This window comes from Athene noctua, chromosome 2 (genome assembly GCF_965140245.1).
Source record: "Athene noctua chromosome 2, bAthNoc1.hap1.1, whole genome shotgun sequence".
NCBI classification, from domain to species: Eukaryota; Metazoa; Chordata; class Aves; order Strigiformes; family Strigidae; genus Athene; species Athene noctua.
The window spans coordinates 15,341,348-15,357,336 of NC_134038.1; the positions used below are offsets into that span (position 1 = coordinate 15,341,348).

The 15,989-nt window shown below is 40.9% G+C and overlaps 1 protein-coding gene across 3 annotated transcripts in view; it reads left to right on the top strand.

Moving 5' to 3' along the window:
• The window catches only part of ENPP2 (ectonucleotide pyrophosphatase/phosphodiesterase 2), a 56,944-nt gene extending 50,116 nt beyond the window's left edge, over positions 1-6,828 (top strand). For all 3 annotated transcript variants that reach the window (XM_074897589.1, XM_074897588.1, XM_074897590.1), the window contains 3 exons: positions 622-754; positions 1,363-1,519; positions 6,237-6,828. In XM_074897589.1, coding sequence (XP_074753690.1) covers positions 622-754; positions 1,363-1,519; positions 6,237-6,407 — 461 coding nt within the window. In that variant the 3' untranslated portion in view covers positions 6,408-6,828. The remainder of the gene's footprint in view (positions 1-621; positions 755-1,362; positions 1,520-6,236) is intronic.
• The last annotated feature ends 9,161 nt before the right edge of the window (positions 6,829-15,989 follow it).

Here is a 15,989-nt window from a genome sequence, read left to right on the forward strand (position 1 = left end):
ATCATGCTCTTCCCAGAAGTTGCTGTAATGAGATGCTATGCCATAATACGGTCATCCCTGATGGCACCTAATTTAAAAGTGAGACATTTTGATTCCAAGGAGAATTTAACTGGAAGAATATGACCTTTGTATTTCCATTTCTTTGAAAATGTTTGGGTTTTGCTTTTAATCATGGTGCTGTTTCCTTTCTAGAATTATACACATCATCATTCCCTGTAACTAGATAAGAAAGACAAAGGAGGTGTTTACAGGGACATCAAAAGGCGTGTGAATAGCTGTTTCTACTGCTTGGTGAAGGAACAGCAGACTCTCTGTGCAATGTCTGTGGCAATGCCAGCCTGGGAGTGGTACTGGGCATTTCCTTTATCACTGGTTGGAGAAAAAAAAATCAACAGAGAACAAAGAAGTCTGAATAAGCTTTATTGACCAAACTGAATGAAGCTGCAGTAAATCTGTAATACTTAGTCTTTGATTTCCCATACCACTGTGTGAATTATGTCCACTGGCTTTTTATTTTCAGGAAAAAAAAAAATGTTTATAATCTTGATATGTTTTGACTTACCCGAATTTTGGTGCATTTTATATTTTTTTGCCTTTTTTTTTTTTTTTTTCCTCCAACAGAGGTATGGAACTATTTCCAAAGAGTTTTGGTGAAAAGATATGCTACTGAACGAAATGGAGTCAATGTTATAAGTGGGCCAATCTTTGACTATGACTATGATGGTTTACATGACACAACTGACAAAATAAAACAGTAAGAGTTTGTCTTTAAATTGCTTTGCTGTTGCTTCTCTTAATGATGGCTTTATCTTAAACAATTCATTATCTGCACATTACTCAAAATTTGGGAGGAGACAAAATTTTCTAGCTCTTTCTAAAATTACTGTTCATCAAAACTGAATGCCCCTGTAGGTGGAACAGTGGTAAAAATTCAGCAGGTAACTGTTTACCTTGACTTTGAAATTAAATGTTCATTCATTCTTGAGACAAAGCTGAATTATGTTCCAAATAATTGATTTTCTCTAACATTGTCCAGAATTTAAGAGTTGACAACTGGATACCAGAGCAAACCATAGCAGTGCTATTGAGTTAAATAGTTGAGTCTTTCATTAATTCAGTAATGCTTTCTCTCTGTTCCTGAACTGAAGAAGCTTTTCAGCACTGGTGTGTGGTATTTCTATAGCACAGTATCAAAACATGAGCTAATTGAATGCTTATTTTGAGGCAGTGTTTAGGAATCAAAGGCATCTCAACAACGTACATGTGTCCTCACACGTAGGGGAGGAACGACCATGCTGTTTGTGTAACCTTCTTCCGAACAAGTTTATCCTTTGTGGATAAATGTTTGCTTTTTTCCTCCAGGTTTGTGGAAGGCAGCGCCATCCCTGTTCCTACTCATTACTATGCCATCATAACCAGCTGCTTAGATTTCACTCAACCAGCCGACAAATGTGATGGACCACTCTCTGTTCTCTCATACATCCTTCCCCACCGGCCTGACAATGATGAGAGCTGCAATGTAAGTTCTGCTGCACTACTGTAGCCCCATCATGAATGTATCCCTGGGACATGTGAAACCCCATTACTATTAGATGCTAATGCTCGCTGATGTCTTGAGCGAAAGCACAGGGTAGTGACTCTAATTGTCATGTTCAGCTCATTAGACAAAAGCATTCCTCTGTGATATTAGAGAAAATATGGAACTGTTACCACACCTAAAATCTGGAAGAACTGACATATACAGTAGGTTGGCAGTAAACAACCTGTAGACTTCTATGTTTTGGCAGACACTGTCAGTGTAATTTCAGAGCAGATTGCGAGGAGGTTGTGTGCATAGACATATCGTGCTGGCAGCCAGCCTGATGTTTTTATTGAGGTCTGTTTCTGTATGCAGGTACAATATAGTCTTGTCTGTTACGGCAGTTGGGATGCATCAGACAGCATGACTATATCCAACCCACACAGTATTAAGACTATATGCTAAAACGTGCCTAGGGTAGATGGCAGCTCTTGCTGTTTCCAGAACATGTCTGGATTTAAGGGGAACATTTGGATTCTTATTAACAGTGACAACCAGAAACCTTTCTGGTTCCTTTCCTATCTATCTTTAGGATGCAAGATCCCATAGTGTAAGAATCTTGGTGAAGTACAAAGGTACTGGTCAGCACTGCAGAAAGTAACATACACACTCGGCAGCCGATTGTGGCAGGAGAGCAGTTGGGTCCCCACGGGCTCCAGCGCTCTGCAAGGACAGCAGTCCTCCCAGGCAGCTGAATTTAGACTTGTCCTTCCGCCTGAACTTGTTCTCCCATTACACAGCTGTGTGGATTCCTGCACACAGACACTTCACTATAGGCTGCCAGGAGACCGTTTCCTGAATGAACGCATTAATGTTATGAATTTTGTATTGGCACAAAAAGTTAAGACTCCTATTCCAACTACAGGCAGAAATAGTAATTCCAACTCTGTACACAATTCACCTGGAACACTGTCTCTTTCTCATTCATCAAACATCGCCTGCTTTCAGATCCCTCTTTTTAAAACCACGCTTCTGGAGCAGTATCCCTCTCTCTTGAACAGGTCTGGTTTCCTCCTGTTTAGACTCTTAACTGGTTTGAGCAGAGATGTCTTCTACCAGGAGTCTCAGAATATATTTCATTGTGTTTTTTCTCTGGACTGCTTTCCTCTGAATCGAGATCCAGTTGGTGATCTGGAAGTTAGTAACCTGGCAGTTATTAGTGCCTCTGTCCTTGTATCTCTGCCCATATGCAATCTTATTACAAAGTCAATCTTTTTCCTCCTTATATTGCCTGTCATGGTACTCTTAAACTGTTGAAATCTTTTTTATGAACTCTTCAGAATAATGGTCTCTTTTACTATTCGATTTCTTATATTCCAACTGAAGATTCTTTTCTCTGTAGGTCATTCTACTTCTCGTGTGTGTGTTTACAGTTCTGGGGGGAATGTCAGTGCTACTACAAGGTTATTAGCAGATACTGGTCTATGCTTTTTACATAGCAAAGAACCACTTCAAAAATATTTAAATGTAGCTCTTGAATGAAAATACAGTTAAGCAAAATTTTGCGATTCAAATACGGTGTCAGTCTTACTTTTGCACATGGTGTTCTATCTTATTTGATCAAAGAAGTGATTGTGCAAAACCTCACATACTTTATGGATGAAATGCATGGGATAATACAAGAATTTTTCCTTAACCTCTATACAGCTTTCTTAAGATCTGAAGAAATATTAGCTTTCTGCACCAACTCTGCTCTTGTTGCACGTGCTTACTCTCTCTTCACATGGCTGTTGGAGAACACCACTACTCTTCTCATTTGAGTTTTACATTTCCAAACTGTATTATTCATGGTGAGGTTATCCCCATCTATTCTTGTGTCAACATTTTTGTATGGCTTAAATAGCCCTTCACTGGGCTTCTTTGGGGTTTACCCTAGTGATGATTTATGATGATTCTCAAGGCATATATTTCTCTCTATTCATGGGAGACCTGGGATCTTTGTTGCTTTTCTTTTAAGAGAGGATGAGCATTTTAGTAGCCTTGCTATGCATCTGTTTGAGTCTATTTTTTAATTTTTTTTTTTCTGAAACATGAATGAGATGAGATCTCACCTGGAGTACTTTAAAATGGAAATTATTTTCTTTCCACTGGACAAAACTCCTCTGATACTATCTGATTTACTTTTCCAGAGCTGTGTTATAATGGTAGCTTGCAATCATGCACAACCAGTACACCCAGGTACTTCTATCTGCTGTTTCACCTGAGAAGCTCCCAGCTTAGCAGAAATTTTTGCTGTCATTGTGGATAACCCCATTTCATACTCTACCAGGGCTGCATCCTCCAGTATGTTATTCCAGTCTTCCTCTACATTGACAGAAGCTCTCAATTGTTGTTAGGTTTGTTTTGGTTTTTTTTTTTGCTAGCACACTAATGACCTTGGCACAAAAATCATGTATGAAAACATTACACAAAATCTTTTCCAAGACCGAAGCTGAAGACACCCTACTAGAAACTCCCTCCAGTCCACTCTTTTCCCTTTAAGCAAAACCTTTAAATTTCTCTTTTAATAAGTGAGTTCCTCACCCACCTGTCTACACTTTCACCAAAAATTCCAGCTAATAATTTAATATCCAGAGATCCTTTTGTCCAGAATATCTGGTATCTTTTCCAGTGGATTTTAGTTTAGACTCCTAAATTGATTGACTATTTCTATTTACCTCCATATTTTCAACTGTTGTTTTTTCCTTCTAAGTCTCACTGTCCTATTGAGGTGAGACTAACCAGCACAGATGGAGAAAACTAGCATTTTAAATATATACACTTTATTTGTTGTTCTGCAGTAACATAATACCATGTTAGCTGATCGCTGTCTTTCAAATCATTGCTGCTGGACCTGAGGTTTCATGGGACAGTTGTGGAATGGAAAAACTAAAACCTAGATCAGGTGATTGATATTCTGGGGTCATACAAATTCTATCTTGCTGGACTTGCCAGCCTCACAGTCTTGTGATTTATTCATACTGCAGATATTTTGCAAACTCTTAGGAGTCCTCCAAGTGAGCTTTGTAGCAATTGGACTTACCTCTGAGCTCTGTAAAATGCAGATTTCCTGCTCAGAAGGAAGGCTTGAAGACAGCAAAAATAACACAGTGATTCCGTTTGCAGTAATAACGCGGCTGAGGCCTGGTGTGCAGAGCAGGCTGTAGGCTGGGCAGGAGGTTTTCTGCGGCTGCCTGCTGCCAGGTGACGTTCCTGGAGCATGGCCCTGCCAGGGGCACACTCCATTCTCCTGCCTCTTCATTTGCATCTTTCTCTTTATGTTCTGGACCTGGTTTGGGGCCTCAAGTTGCTAGTGACATGGAAAGGAAAGTTGGTTTGGAGTCAAAAAGCTTCAAAACAGACAAGTGCTTACTGGGTCATGGATATTTGCTTTAGAGCAGCCAGCTATGACATAGCTGGTACTTCGTGTCCTCTCTGTGCAAACGATCACGCTCACCCTCCTGGCCTCTGCAGGGTGACCCACTGCCTGGTCTGTGGCACATCTATGGTCTTCTGTAGGCTTTAGCATTGCTGAAGCTTAGTCTTCATAGGTGATAGGATCACTTTGTAGGAGGACTGTGCTGACACAGTCAAAAAAGGGCTCGTTTTCAGGAGTAAGCTCAGCAATAGATTTTTATCAGCAAGATTTCCAAGTCGCACACATGGTGTTCAAATGCCTGGAGGCCAACCCTCCATTCCTAACTTGCTTCCCCAGCAGTGGTGTAGATGTACCAGCCAGAGAGGTCAAAGGGGAACAAGTCCTGTTTGCGCTGTCCTTTTCCCACGTCTGCTCCCTGCCGTGTAGTCCCCAGGGCTGGCTCTGTTGCTCATGGGACATGTCACTGGGCTGGTTAACGCACTCAAACATAGTAACTGCAATGTTTTGCAGGCTGATTTTTCTGATGTGTTAGTTACATTAGCGTGTGGATGGCTCTAACGTGTGCCAGAGCTGGCACAAGGCATGCAGCAGGAGCAGTCCCCGAAGAGAGATTACACCCATGCAACCTGACCCTGATCGCTCTGGCAATATCACCCTCCTGATTTTTTTTTTCTTTTTTGTATTGGGAAATGATTACTGAAAGTCTTTTTTTTCTATCGGTGAATAATACATATGTTCCAATAACAGGATTTTATAGATACCAACATAAACCCCATAGTTCCAACTGTGGAACGAATCATAATGGTCTCCTAACAGTAAAGTGGAAAGATTAAAATAATATTGTTAGATGATATGTTGGTCAGATGAGAATAATGTGTAAGGGTAGGGTTCAAAGCTAAACAGCCTAGGGTTCAAAGCTAAACAGCCTAGCGTTTGGACTTTGGTAATTCACAGCTGATTAACATGGAGCTCTTTCAGTGAGATAAAAAAATATGGAATGACCAATGGATCTTCTAAAAGCATATGGCTGTTCTGAAACCTGAAACATGGGGACCACTTTTCCTAGTTGACTGTGATCATTGTCTCAACCCTATCCTAAAACGGGTCCTGAAATAAAACTCTAGGAATCATTTTGCATGTTAAATTTCACATCTGTTTTCTTGGAACTTGTTTACCTTAGTCATTCCTGAATAGTGCACAGAGATTCTTCAAATGGACCCAATGTTTAAAAAGGTCGTGTTTGCTTTCAAAGCTGATTTTTGACATGGCATGTTATAAAACTTTTTTTTTACATTTCAGAGCTTGGAGGATGAATCAAAGTGGGTTGAAGATCTTCTTAAAATGCACACTGCGCGTGTGCGTGACATTGAACAGCTCACAAGCTTGGACTTCTTTCGAAAGACCAGTCGCAGCTACACAGAAATCCTCTCCCTAAAGACTTACCTGCATACGTTTGAAAGTGAAATTTAGCTTTCTAACCTTACTCAGTGCATCCTTTTATCAACTGGTGTATATTTTTATATTGTTTTTATATTTATTAATTTGAAGCCAGGACATTAAAAATATTAGTATTTTAATCCTGTATCAAATCTTAAATATTAAACCCTTGTGTCGTTTTGTTTCTGTAATGTTTAATATAGGTATGTCTCTTGGTTTATTTAGTAGCGCTTGTAATACTGCAGCTTGAGTCCTTACTCCGAGCTTTTAAGTGGTGCTGCAGGATTTGATACGTGCATCAAGGAAATATTAATTTCCCATGCTCCTTTACCACACTTGTAGTCCTGTACTGTGTATCAAAATACTGAACATGTAAAATTACATTCATTTACTGTTAACTATGTGACAGACATATTTAAACCCTATAGACAAATAGCATCTTAAATATAATAAACCACACATTCAGTTTTTTTAATGTGTTTTGATTTCCTTTCACAGGGACATTCAAAAGGACTTGCAGGCAGCTGAGTGCTGTCAGATCTCCCTTGTTCACTGGGCAGAGCCCTTCTCAAGAGCTTAGGTTTGCTGGTAAGAGGACTCACAGGAGCTCAGGTGTCCTGCCCTGGTGCTCAGCAGTGAGGCCATAAAACAGACACTCATGGTACTCGTTACTGGTTAGGTTTTGCCATAGGGGCAGAGCTGGGAGATGTGGTGTGCTGATCTCCTAAGCTACCAGGGGTACCCCATGCTTGAGGCCACTTAGCCTTGGCCCTGCTCTGCAGCTGTGGGGAGGATGCAAGGTAACAACATCTGCTGCCACCGGTTGGGCTGTGTTGAATCCCTTCTCTACTGCCACTGCTCTGGGCTTGTTCCTGGGAATACCTGTTCCACTGTCTTTTGCTTTGACTTTGAGGGAAGCTGAGGGAAGGCAGATGTTCACAGAGGTGACACTGTGAAACACCCAGCAGTGGGCTTTTACCTGGGAGGAGAAAATCTGATTTTCATCGTCTTGTTATAACGGCCAGAATTTTCAGAGATTTCCTCTAATCCGAGGCTGAGTCTGAGGCTTGATGCCAGCCCTCATTCCCAGCCCTCATTCCCAAAGGAAGCCCCTTGGTATGACTGCACATATATAACTTCTGGTACTGTGAACCCCATACAGTGCACCTGACTTACAACCATCCCTACCTGGTCAAGCGGGTCAAGTGTGTGTTGGCTACTTCTGTGCAGTCGTGGCCTCATAATCCTGGCAAGCCCCTATGAGTGACATTAATGGCACAGTTCGAAGCCAGTGGAGGAGACACTGTTGTATACTGGTATCTAGATAACGGCCTGATGTGGCTTGGACAGCTTTTACAGAAGGCATATAGTATGGAGCATTAGGATTAGTGTAGTTAGATGATGCAAAAGATAAATTAACACTTAGAATACCTCTTGAGGCTGAACCCGCTAGTGGCACTATTACAAAGCCATCATTTGGGGTTGTAGATTTTCCTCTCTCTACCAGAGTGGTTTGTGTCTATTTTCTCTTTGAGGTTTGCAAATGCTGGAGGGAATCTGGAAGGGCTGGAGAGCATCTCAGCCGTGTACACAGACAGATAGCCGGGTCTATGAAGTAAAATTAATCTGGCACAATTTTAGCAACTTTCATCTCTGTACCATCCATCTAAGAGAAAGTAGTAAACTGGAATTATTCTTGTTAACACTTGTAGATAAAGTTCTTGTGACAGTAGCCAAAATTTTATTATTCTAGGTGCCAAATTTTGTTTAAATTAGAAGAGCACAAAGCTTGAATGCTTTAAAATCCCCTCAAAATGTTAGGTTAGAAATTCTAATAACTGCACAAGGCTCTGGGAAACATCCTATTCTTTAACTTTAAAATTGTCTCTTGTGGTTGTCTGGTAGCACAGAAATATTTTTCTGTAAACTTTTGGCAGGGCTTCTTGCCATGATAAACTTTGCGTTCTTACATGTACTACAAAGGGTATTTCCTCTGGTTTTAAAACAGTTTTCTGTTAAATCCGAATTTGTCCAACACCAACTTTAGCAATTATATACTGTGGTGGTTCATAAACTAAGCAAAGGACCACCACTACTCTGTTGCTTTAACATTCATCTGTTGCTTTGCTTTTTTTTTTTATTGCAGTCTAACAAATGATTTAATTATTTCATTTTCTCCAAAGTAAGATGATATTTATACCAAAGGGACATTTAAGCTCTGAAAGATACTCTTGTTGTTAGAGAAGTTTGCTTTTTACATATAGTAAGTGATGATTGTTGCGAGAGATGGTTTATCTCAGTTTCACTAAAGAATGACAATTAGTGTGCAGGGAAATGTGATTTTTTTTTTTGTAATGCAGTTAATTATTGTGAGAATAGATATTAGTAACTTACTTCTGTTCTACTTATTTCTCTTCAGTCCTTGGCCCTGTGCTCTTGTATAGTATTGCTGTTTTATTTTACTGTGCTGGCAGAAGTAGCTGTGCAGGGGAATGTTTGTGGTGACTTCTGTGAATTACATGTTTTTTTTTTCCTGTTGAAAGATGCCCTATCAACACAAAAGCTCCAGTGCAAAGCTGAAGCCTTGTAAATCCCTCTAAGCAACATGAGCTCTGCAGGAACAGCAAACATTTTTAAGGAAACTTGTAATTTCCCTTTGGTATTCATGAGGGTGAATGTTAGCTTAGGGCAGCGTGTAGGAAGGAACCCCTCTGCTTTCCATTCCTGTTAGACCATTTTGAAAATATGAAATACTACTTGCTTCTGTTACATGTTTCCTTTTCTTGATATTATTCTGTTTTCTACAAGAGGTCCATTGAGGAGAACAAGCTCTGAATTTTTCTGTCAAACAAACACCAGTTTTGAGTCTTTAGGTAATTACTGTTTGCAGTTGGTGATGTAAATTTGAAGCATGTTTAATGAGTTAGAGGTTGATTAGTTGTCACGACAACAAAAGCCATAGGTGTCCTGCACACCCAACGAAGTCCTTCTGCTCTAGGAAAAATTCTCCAGAGGTAGTTATGCAACTAGAATATTCCTGCTACAGGAAAGTGTTACTTTTTTAACCCTTTCGCTGTCACAAAGCAGAACAAAATTCTTAAGAGATAAGCACTGAAAGCAGGTCAAGTAACCTGACCAACAGCATGGTTATGATGTCAAAATTACAGCAAGAGTCACCATCTTATACTGGCAACAGTGACATACTTAATTATCACTGTTTACATTCTGTCTTGATTAGATTCATACTTCCTGCTAATTCCCCCTTCTTTATTTCCAGCTTTTAGTCCCTTTAAGGTGTTAAGTGCAGTGTTCAACATCTTCTGCAGTCACTTGGACACTAGCACTGTTTTGATAATGGCAGATCAGTTTTTATAGTGTTATAAAGCACTTTCAGCTCCAGATGAACTCGAAAATTAAAAAATGAAATTGTCAGGTCTGTGTCCTCTTGTTTCCACTATTCACAGGGATCATGTAAGTAAATTTAAATACCCATGTTTAATTAGGCCAATCTTGCTGTGTCCCTAGAGGCTGCTACAAAACAATCCTGCCAGTCCCCAGCTTCTCAGTGCTTTATATGCAAACAGCCAACTGACTGTGTGAAGATTTTAACAAATGAAAACACTGTACTTTTTGTAGGAAAGGCCAGAAAACAAAAGAAGTGATGAAGAGATAAGAGAGGAAGTTTCCCACTTCAGGAGACAGAAAAGGCTGAACAGGTTGAAGGTCCAGGACATGCTGCCAGAAGGGAACGGGCTGAAGAAGATTTATTTGGCAGGTTTATAAAGCCCCTGCTCCCTCTGCATCCGGCTTCTTCCAGTAGATCAGTCCTTCATGTACAGCAGATGAAATAGCTCCCAAATTTCTGCAGAGTCAGGAAGCAGAAAACTTCTCAGGAAAGTTGAAGGAATTCTCTGTGAAGATGTTGCTAGTCGCAAGAGCAGAACAAAACTCCAGAAGTATCAGGGCCTGTTCAGTGAGGTCAGAGTGCAGGATCTGACCTGAAAGAAACAGACTTGTAGCAGCTGGAGCTGATGTTCCAGCAGTCCTTCCCTTCAGGCTCATGTCCACCCCAAACATCTTTAATTAACTTTAAATTTTCATTACAGAGCTGAGCAGCTTACTTCAGCTGCTCTCTGCAGGAGACAGAGGAGAGATTGCTTATGGTGCAACTGAGAAATTCCCATTTAAAAAAAAAAAAAGCCCAAACAACTGCAAGTTCCCTACCCACAGAGGGTCAAGTGTACTTGTTCTGCCCTGTAAGAGAGATGGGAGGAAAACAGGTTTTCCCGAGCAGGGGAGTGTGTGGGTGCTGCAGACCTGCCACCTCCCCTCTGCTGCAGTATGGTGCTCTTCAAACAAGTTTTGCACTTATGGCAGTAGGGTTTATTCTGCTGGTTTGGCACATAGAGACAAATGATACTTCACAGCCTTCCTGGGAGGTGGCTGTTATCACTGGCATGGATGAAACTGTGGCATGGAGAGGCTGAATAATGCATTTAAGGACATGCATACAGTGAGCCCAGTAAAGCTGGTCACAGCAGTCCTGCATTGGGTTTAATATGTGACATTTAAAAATAATTTCTGGTAGTGCTACTATTGGTGGGAGGTTAAGTTTTGTAAAGCAGAAACCTCAGAATCATGTGGTGAAATAAAATTGGAATACAGGGCTATAGAAGCAAAACTCCCTTTGGGGACAGTAAATCATGCTGAACTAGCTTTCTATCAATCCCATCCATCAAAATGCTTGTGACAGGCCTGTTTCCTTACCAGAGACCTCCCGTGGCCCCAGAGAGGTGCCAACATACATGTCTGTCCGTCCTGTCTGTAGTGCTACTCCAGCTTGATTTTGTGCCTCTAGTTTCCATTTCCCTTGCTGCAGTCCAGACAAAGATTGCACTTGACCTGAGATACATGGTACAGTCATGGTAATACAAGTATACTCTGATCGGGATAGACCTGCCAGCAAATTTTTAGGACCGTGTTAACTGTACATCTTCCAAGTGGGGCCATACGCGTTTGAAATGTTTAAAGTTCAATCCTTGTTCAAGACAGGAGAAAAAAAGACATTTTAAACATTGTGGAAAAATACCTAATCTCGTTTCTTTGCACTTGTTGTGTAAATATAAGATAAGAGCAGCATTCCCAAGGTTACTGCAAACAGCCCATCACTACAGAGTACAAGCTAACATTTACTAAAATGTATGTTGACATAAAAAGCAGCATTGCCGCAGTCAACTGCAATAAACAAAACCACAGATTTCTTCGCCTTTACAGGTCAAAAGTTTGGGATGTAACCTATTCAGACCTGCCCTCACAAAGGAAAATCCCTGCCCTGCTATAGCATCCATGGTATGTGCACAGTTGTTCTTACCTGCTGTTTTCTAAATACGGTACGACAAGGCAGGTGGAGGTCACCCTCGTTTCATCTGCAGGTTTCACCATGGAGAGATCAGCAGGCAAAGAAGTTAGTAACTGTGGATTAGCACAGCTGTAACTGATTGAACCTAAAACTGGAATTTACTAGAAAAGAGGTGGGTTTATTTATGATGATAAACCCTCAGCAGAAAAGGATTAAATCCTTTTCAGGGGATATTTTCCTGGGAAGTTTTCTGTTTCCTGCCCTGTGTGCAGAATGTAAGGAGGTATTTCATCTGTTGTATGTGAAGACCTGATCTGTTGGAAGAGGCTGGGTGCAGGGGAAACAAAGATTTCATAAACCTGTCAAATTAATCTTCTCCAGCCTCAATTCCCTTCTGGCAGCATCTCCTGGACCTTCAACCTGTTCAGCCTCTTCTGTCTCCTGAAGTGGGAAACTTCCTCTCTTATCTACTTATCACAGCTATTTTTATTTTGCTGGCCTCCCTGTTTTATTTCTTCTTTGATCTGTTCATCATCTGCAAATAGCTTTTATGTTAGACTCAACAGTATAATTTCTGTGCACATGCATATCTCTGTGGCATGTACTGCCATCAGATCTCCCAGCTCTTGGCTTTGTCAGGTCTTACACACTCCTCCTGCAGAAAAGAAGACATGGAAGATCCTGATATATCCCCAGTTTCTTCTCTAATGCAGTTAAAACTCCAGGGCCAACTTTTGCAGGTAAAAACCCACTTCAGAGTATTTAAGGTGGTGACCTTTACCTATATGTGTGACTTTGTGTAGAGGTATTTAATGTCGCTGAGGTTAGGATGTCAAAGATCTGATGAATCAACTAGAAATTCTCCACATAGGCTATGACTGACTAGACCATTGCTAACAACTGACAAAACTAGCTATTAATAACGTCAGCATTTTCCCATCTGGGACTCAAAAGTTCAGACCCAATCCAGAGACATCAGAGGTCAGGATCTGTCTTAGCATTAACTTCAATGTTAATTTGGCAGAACATCTCCGCTTATCTGCCCTTTTTCACCTAACAAAGTCCCTAGGACATTGATGATGGCTGTAGTTTCACCTCTCTTTCTGATGTACATTGTCATTTGTACTTTTAGTCTTTTCCGTGTTTCTAGCTGGATGTTGGGTATGTTTTGGTGTGCATGGCCATGGTGTTCTGGGTCAACAGCAACTGCACCCTCCTCCTTCTCCTCTATTGTACAACCACATGAACAGTTGTCCCTACCCACCTCACTTAATCAGATGCTCATCTGCCTTGACCACCATTGCAATCCCATGCCCAAGGGCCCCTGGCTGAACTCTGTGACTGTAGTCCAATTACTGGACGCATCTGCAGAACCTAGCGAAAAAGAAAGTAGGAAGTAGGTCACAGACAATGTGTTATCTTCTGGCAGGCTGTACCTAATCTGTGTAGTCTGCAGCCTGATCAGATGTTGACAGTCTTTTCCCTTGTGAGAAAAATTGAATCCCCAAACGTTATTCACTAGGAAAAACCTCTTTAATTTCAAAGGTTCTCCTTACTGGCAACACCAGAAGAAACACCTTACATTTTAATGATGATTCTTTTATGGCAGTAGAGAAAATGTTTGCAGAAAAATACTTCCTTTTATTTTTCTAGCTTGTTGAAGACAAAAGCCATTATATGTCATGTGCTCAGCTGGCCTAGCAGGCATCCAGTCTGAACTAAGGGTGCAACTCCATGGCTTTCATCTTCCATGACTCAAGATCTATTTCTAGCCTTTCTCAAAGGTTTCCATATGCATCCATGAAACCTGGGAGCCCTCCTGTGGTCAAAATCATGAGCTATTCTTCTGGTTGTCACCCCAAATAAGTATAGATAGTCTCCTGGGTCTTGGGCGGGGGGTGAGTTCGTTACACTTCATTCCCCTTGGCCATTATCTGATGCTGTCCACATCTTTTTTCCAAGGTCAGGGTATCGTCTGACAGTCTGCATATTACTTTATATTTCTTCCCTCCATACTCCTCCTCCCTGTTTGCTGTCCTTTGTAGGCCTCTCCTGTTCTGCTTTGATCTAGCCAGGTTCTTGCCATCAGTCTAAGGATCTTCCAGTTGTGCATTAAATAATGCAATTTACATAAATGCTGTGTTTATTGTCTTGCTGTCCTCCAAGTTGGAGAGTATGTGATTCAGAAGGCTTTGGTGTGCTTAATTTTAATGTTGTGCTGAAGTTGGAGAAAAGGTTTTATGTTTCCTTGGGGAGTTAATTTAGTGGTCTTTGTCCAGGCCCACAGGAAAATTCTGTTTCCACATGAGCAATTGCTTGCTTTTTAACAAGATTTCATTGTACACAAGAAGCAAAACTGTTAGTTATCTACTGCAGGTTTATGAGGGAGTAGGAAAGGGTGAAGTGAAAATGAGGAAGGGAGGTGGAGTAATAGCCCCTTTGCTTTTTCCTTTACTGGGTCTGATGTTGTATGTTCTTTCCTGCTGTATAACTAGAGGGGAACAGCCACACAGTTGTACTGTCTAACACTGTTTATCTAATGGCTGTTTGTGGTCTATATCACAGATCCCAGGATGGTCCACTGAAGCTAGATCCAGAGTTGTAATGATAAAAAAATGACAACTCTAAATGTGTTCATGGTCAGATTATATCTCCTTGTGCTTTTTGTGTCAACATCATTCTTATCTTAACAAGCTCGCCTTCCTCACTGGTATTTAAATAATCCACCCACTCCTTCCCAAAATAATGTTGGGCTTTTTTTTAAGCTGCCAACACATCTTTTCTGAATAAGAAAAGAAACTGTTGCAACTGATTCCTGGAAAAGAGACTTGATGAATTTTTGTATTTATTTTATGGATTTAGATTTATGTGAGTACATACCTACATTTTATGCCCTGGGTAACTTTGCTTAATTCTAGTTTTACAATATGGTTGTCATAGAGAAGATTACATTTTGCATTCTCATAATTAAATGTACACCAGCAAATCAAGTTTGCACAAAGATAATAATTCTCCAGCAGCCACTTAGTCCATCCCTACATAATTTAGTGGGTTTTTTTGCCTAAGGATATATTCTTGTGGGACGTTCTGGAATGGTTTAAAAAGTTACCACCTCCAGCTGAAGGTTAAATTTCTTGGCATTGCAGAAGCAGATCATGTGATGTTCCTGGGCTTTGGACATGGACTCTTTCGGCTGCACTGAGCTGACTGAAGAAATTATTGCCTCCTCTCCCTGCAAGGGTTATTGTTTCCTCAGTGCCTGCAGAATTGATCCTCACTAACCCACTCCAGTTGGAGTAACAGATTATTTCACTGAACAGTTTAAAAACTAGAGATCTACTCCTGTGCTTATTTTACTTGGAAATGGGTTGGGAAGCAACATGGAATATGCCTAGTTAGAAAACCAAAGAAGAGTGGTAATTACGGATGGAGAGACTGTGTTGCTCTGGTGGGCACTATAGATATTTTCATCTGAGACAACTGGAATTAGAAGAGATGATGCTTCACAGCCCCTGTCTGCTTCAGAACAAAGCAGCCTGATTATTTTAAATCACCTTTACACTAATCCAGTTAACCATGGCAGTGCAGGTTTGTCCTGTGGTGCTACAAGGCAGCAGAGTTTGTTAATGCATTGCTACCCGAAGGCATGGCCTTACCAGCCTTAAGCTTCCGTGTGCTCTCAGCTCAGCCCATCTCCTGGGACTTCATCCTTGGGCTGCTCTCAGAAGCAATAACTGGGGGCTCATCTGAGGGGCTGTCAGGTGTTAACAAACTAAACTTCTCCTGCTGTTCATGAAATGTAAAAATGTGTATGTCTATAGAGTATATCCATGTATCAAAGAGTTCTTAGCTGCAGTAGGGTGGAGTTAAGCAACTTTTTTTTTGCTATGCTTTCTTCTAACTAGCTATGTCCCTGCTCATTGCAGGGGGGTTGGACTAGATGACCTTTAAAGGTCCCTTCCACCCCAAACTGTTCTATGATTCTATCTCTTACTTAAGAGAACCTCAGTCCAAAGCATGAGGTCTTTGCATGTGCTGAGGTCATTATTTTCCAGTGGTTTAAGGCAGTTGCCTATTTACTCAGTTAGCCACATGACTTGATTTTTAATGGTGCTGGCTGTTTCCATCGACTCCAGTAGGATTCCATACCTTACCATAAGCCCTGAAAACAATGCCCTGACTTTGCTGAGGTCTCTGTTCAGCAAAGCATTTCAGGAGCTGCCTAAATCCAGGTACGTGTTAGGGTATGATGCAAC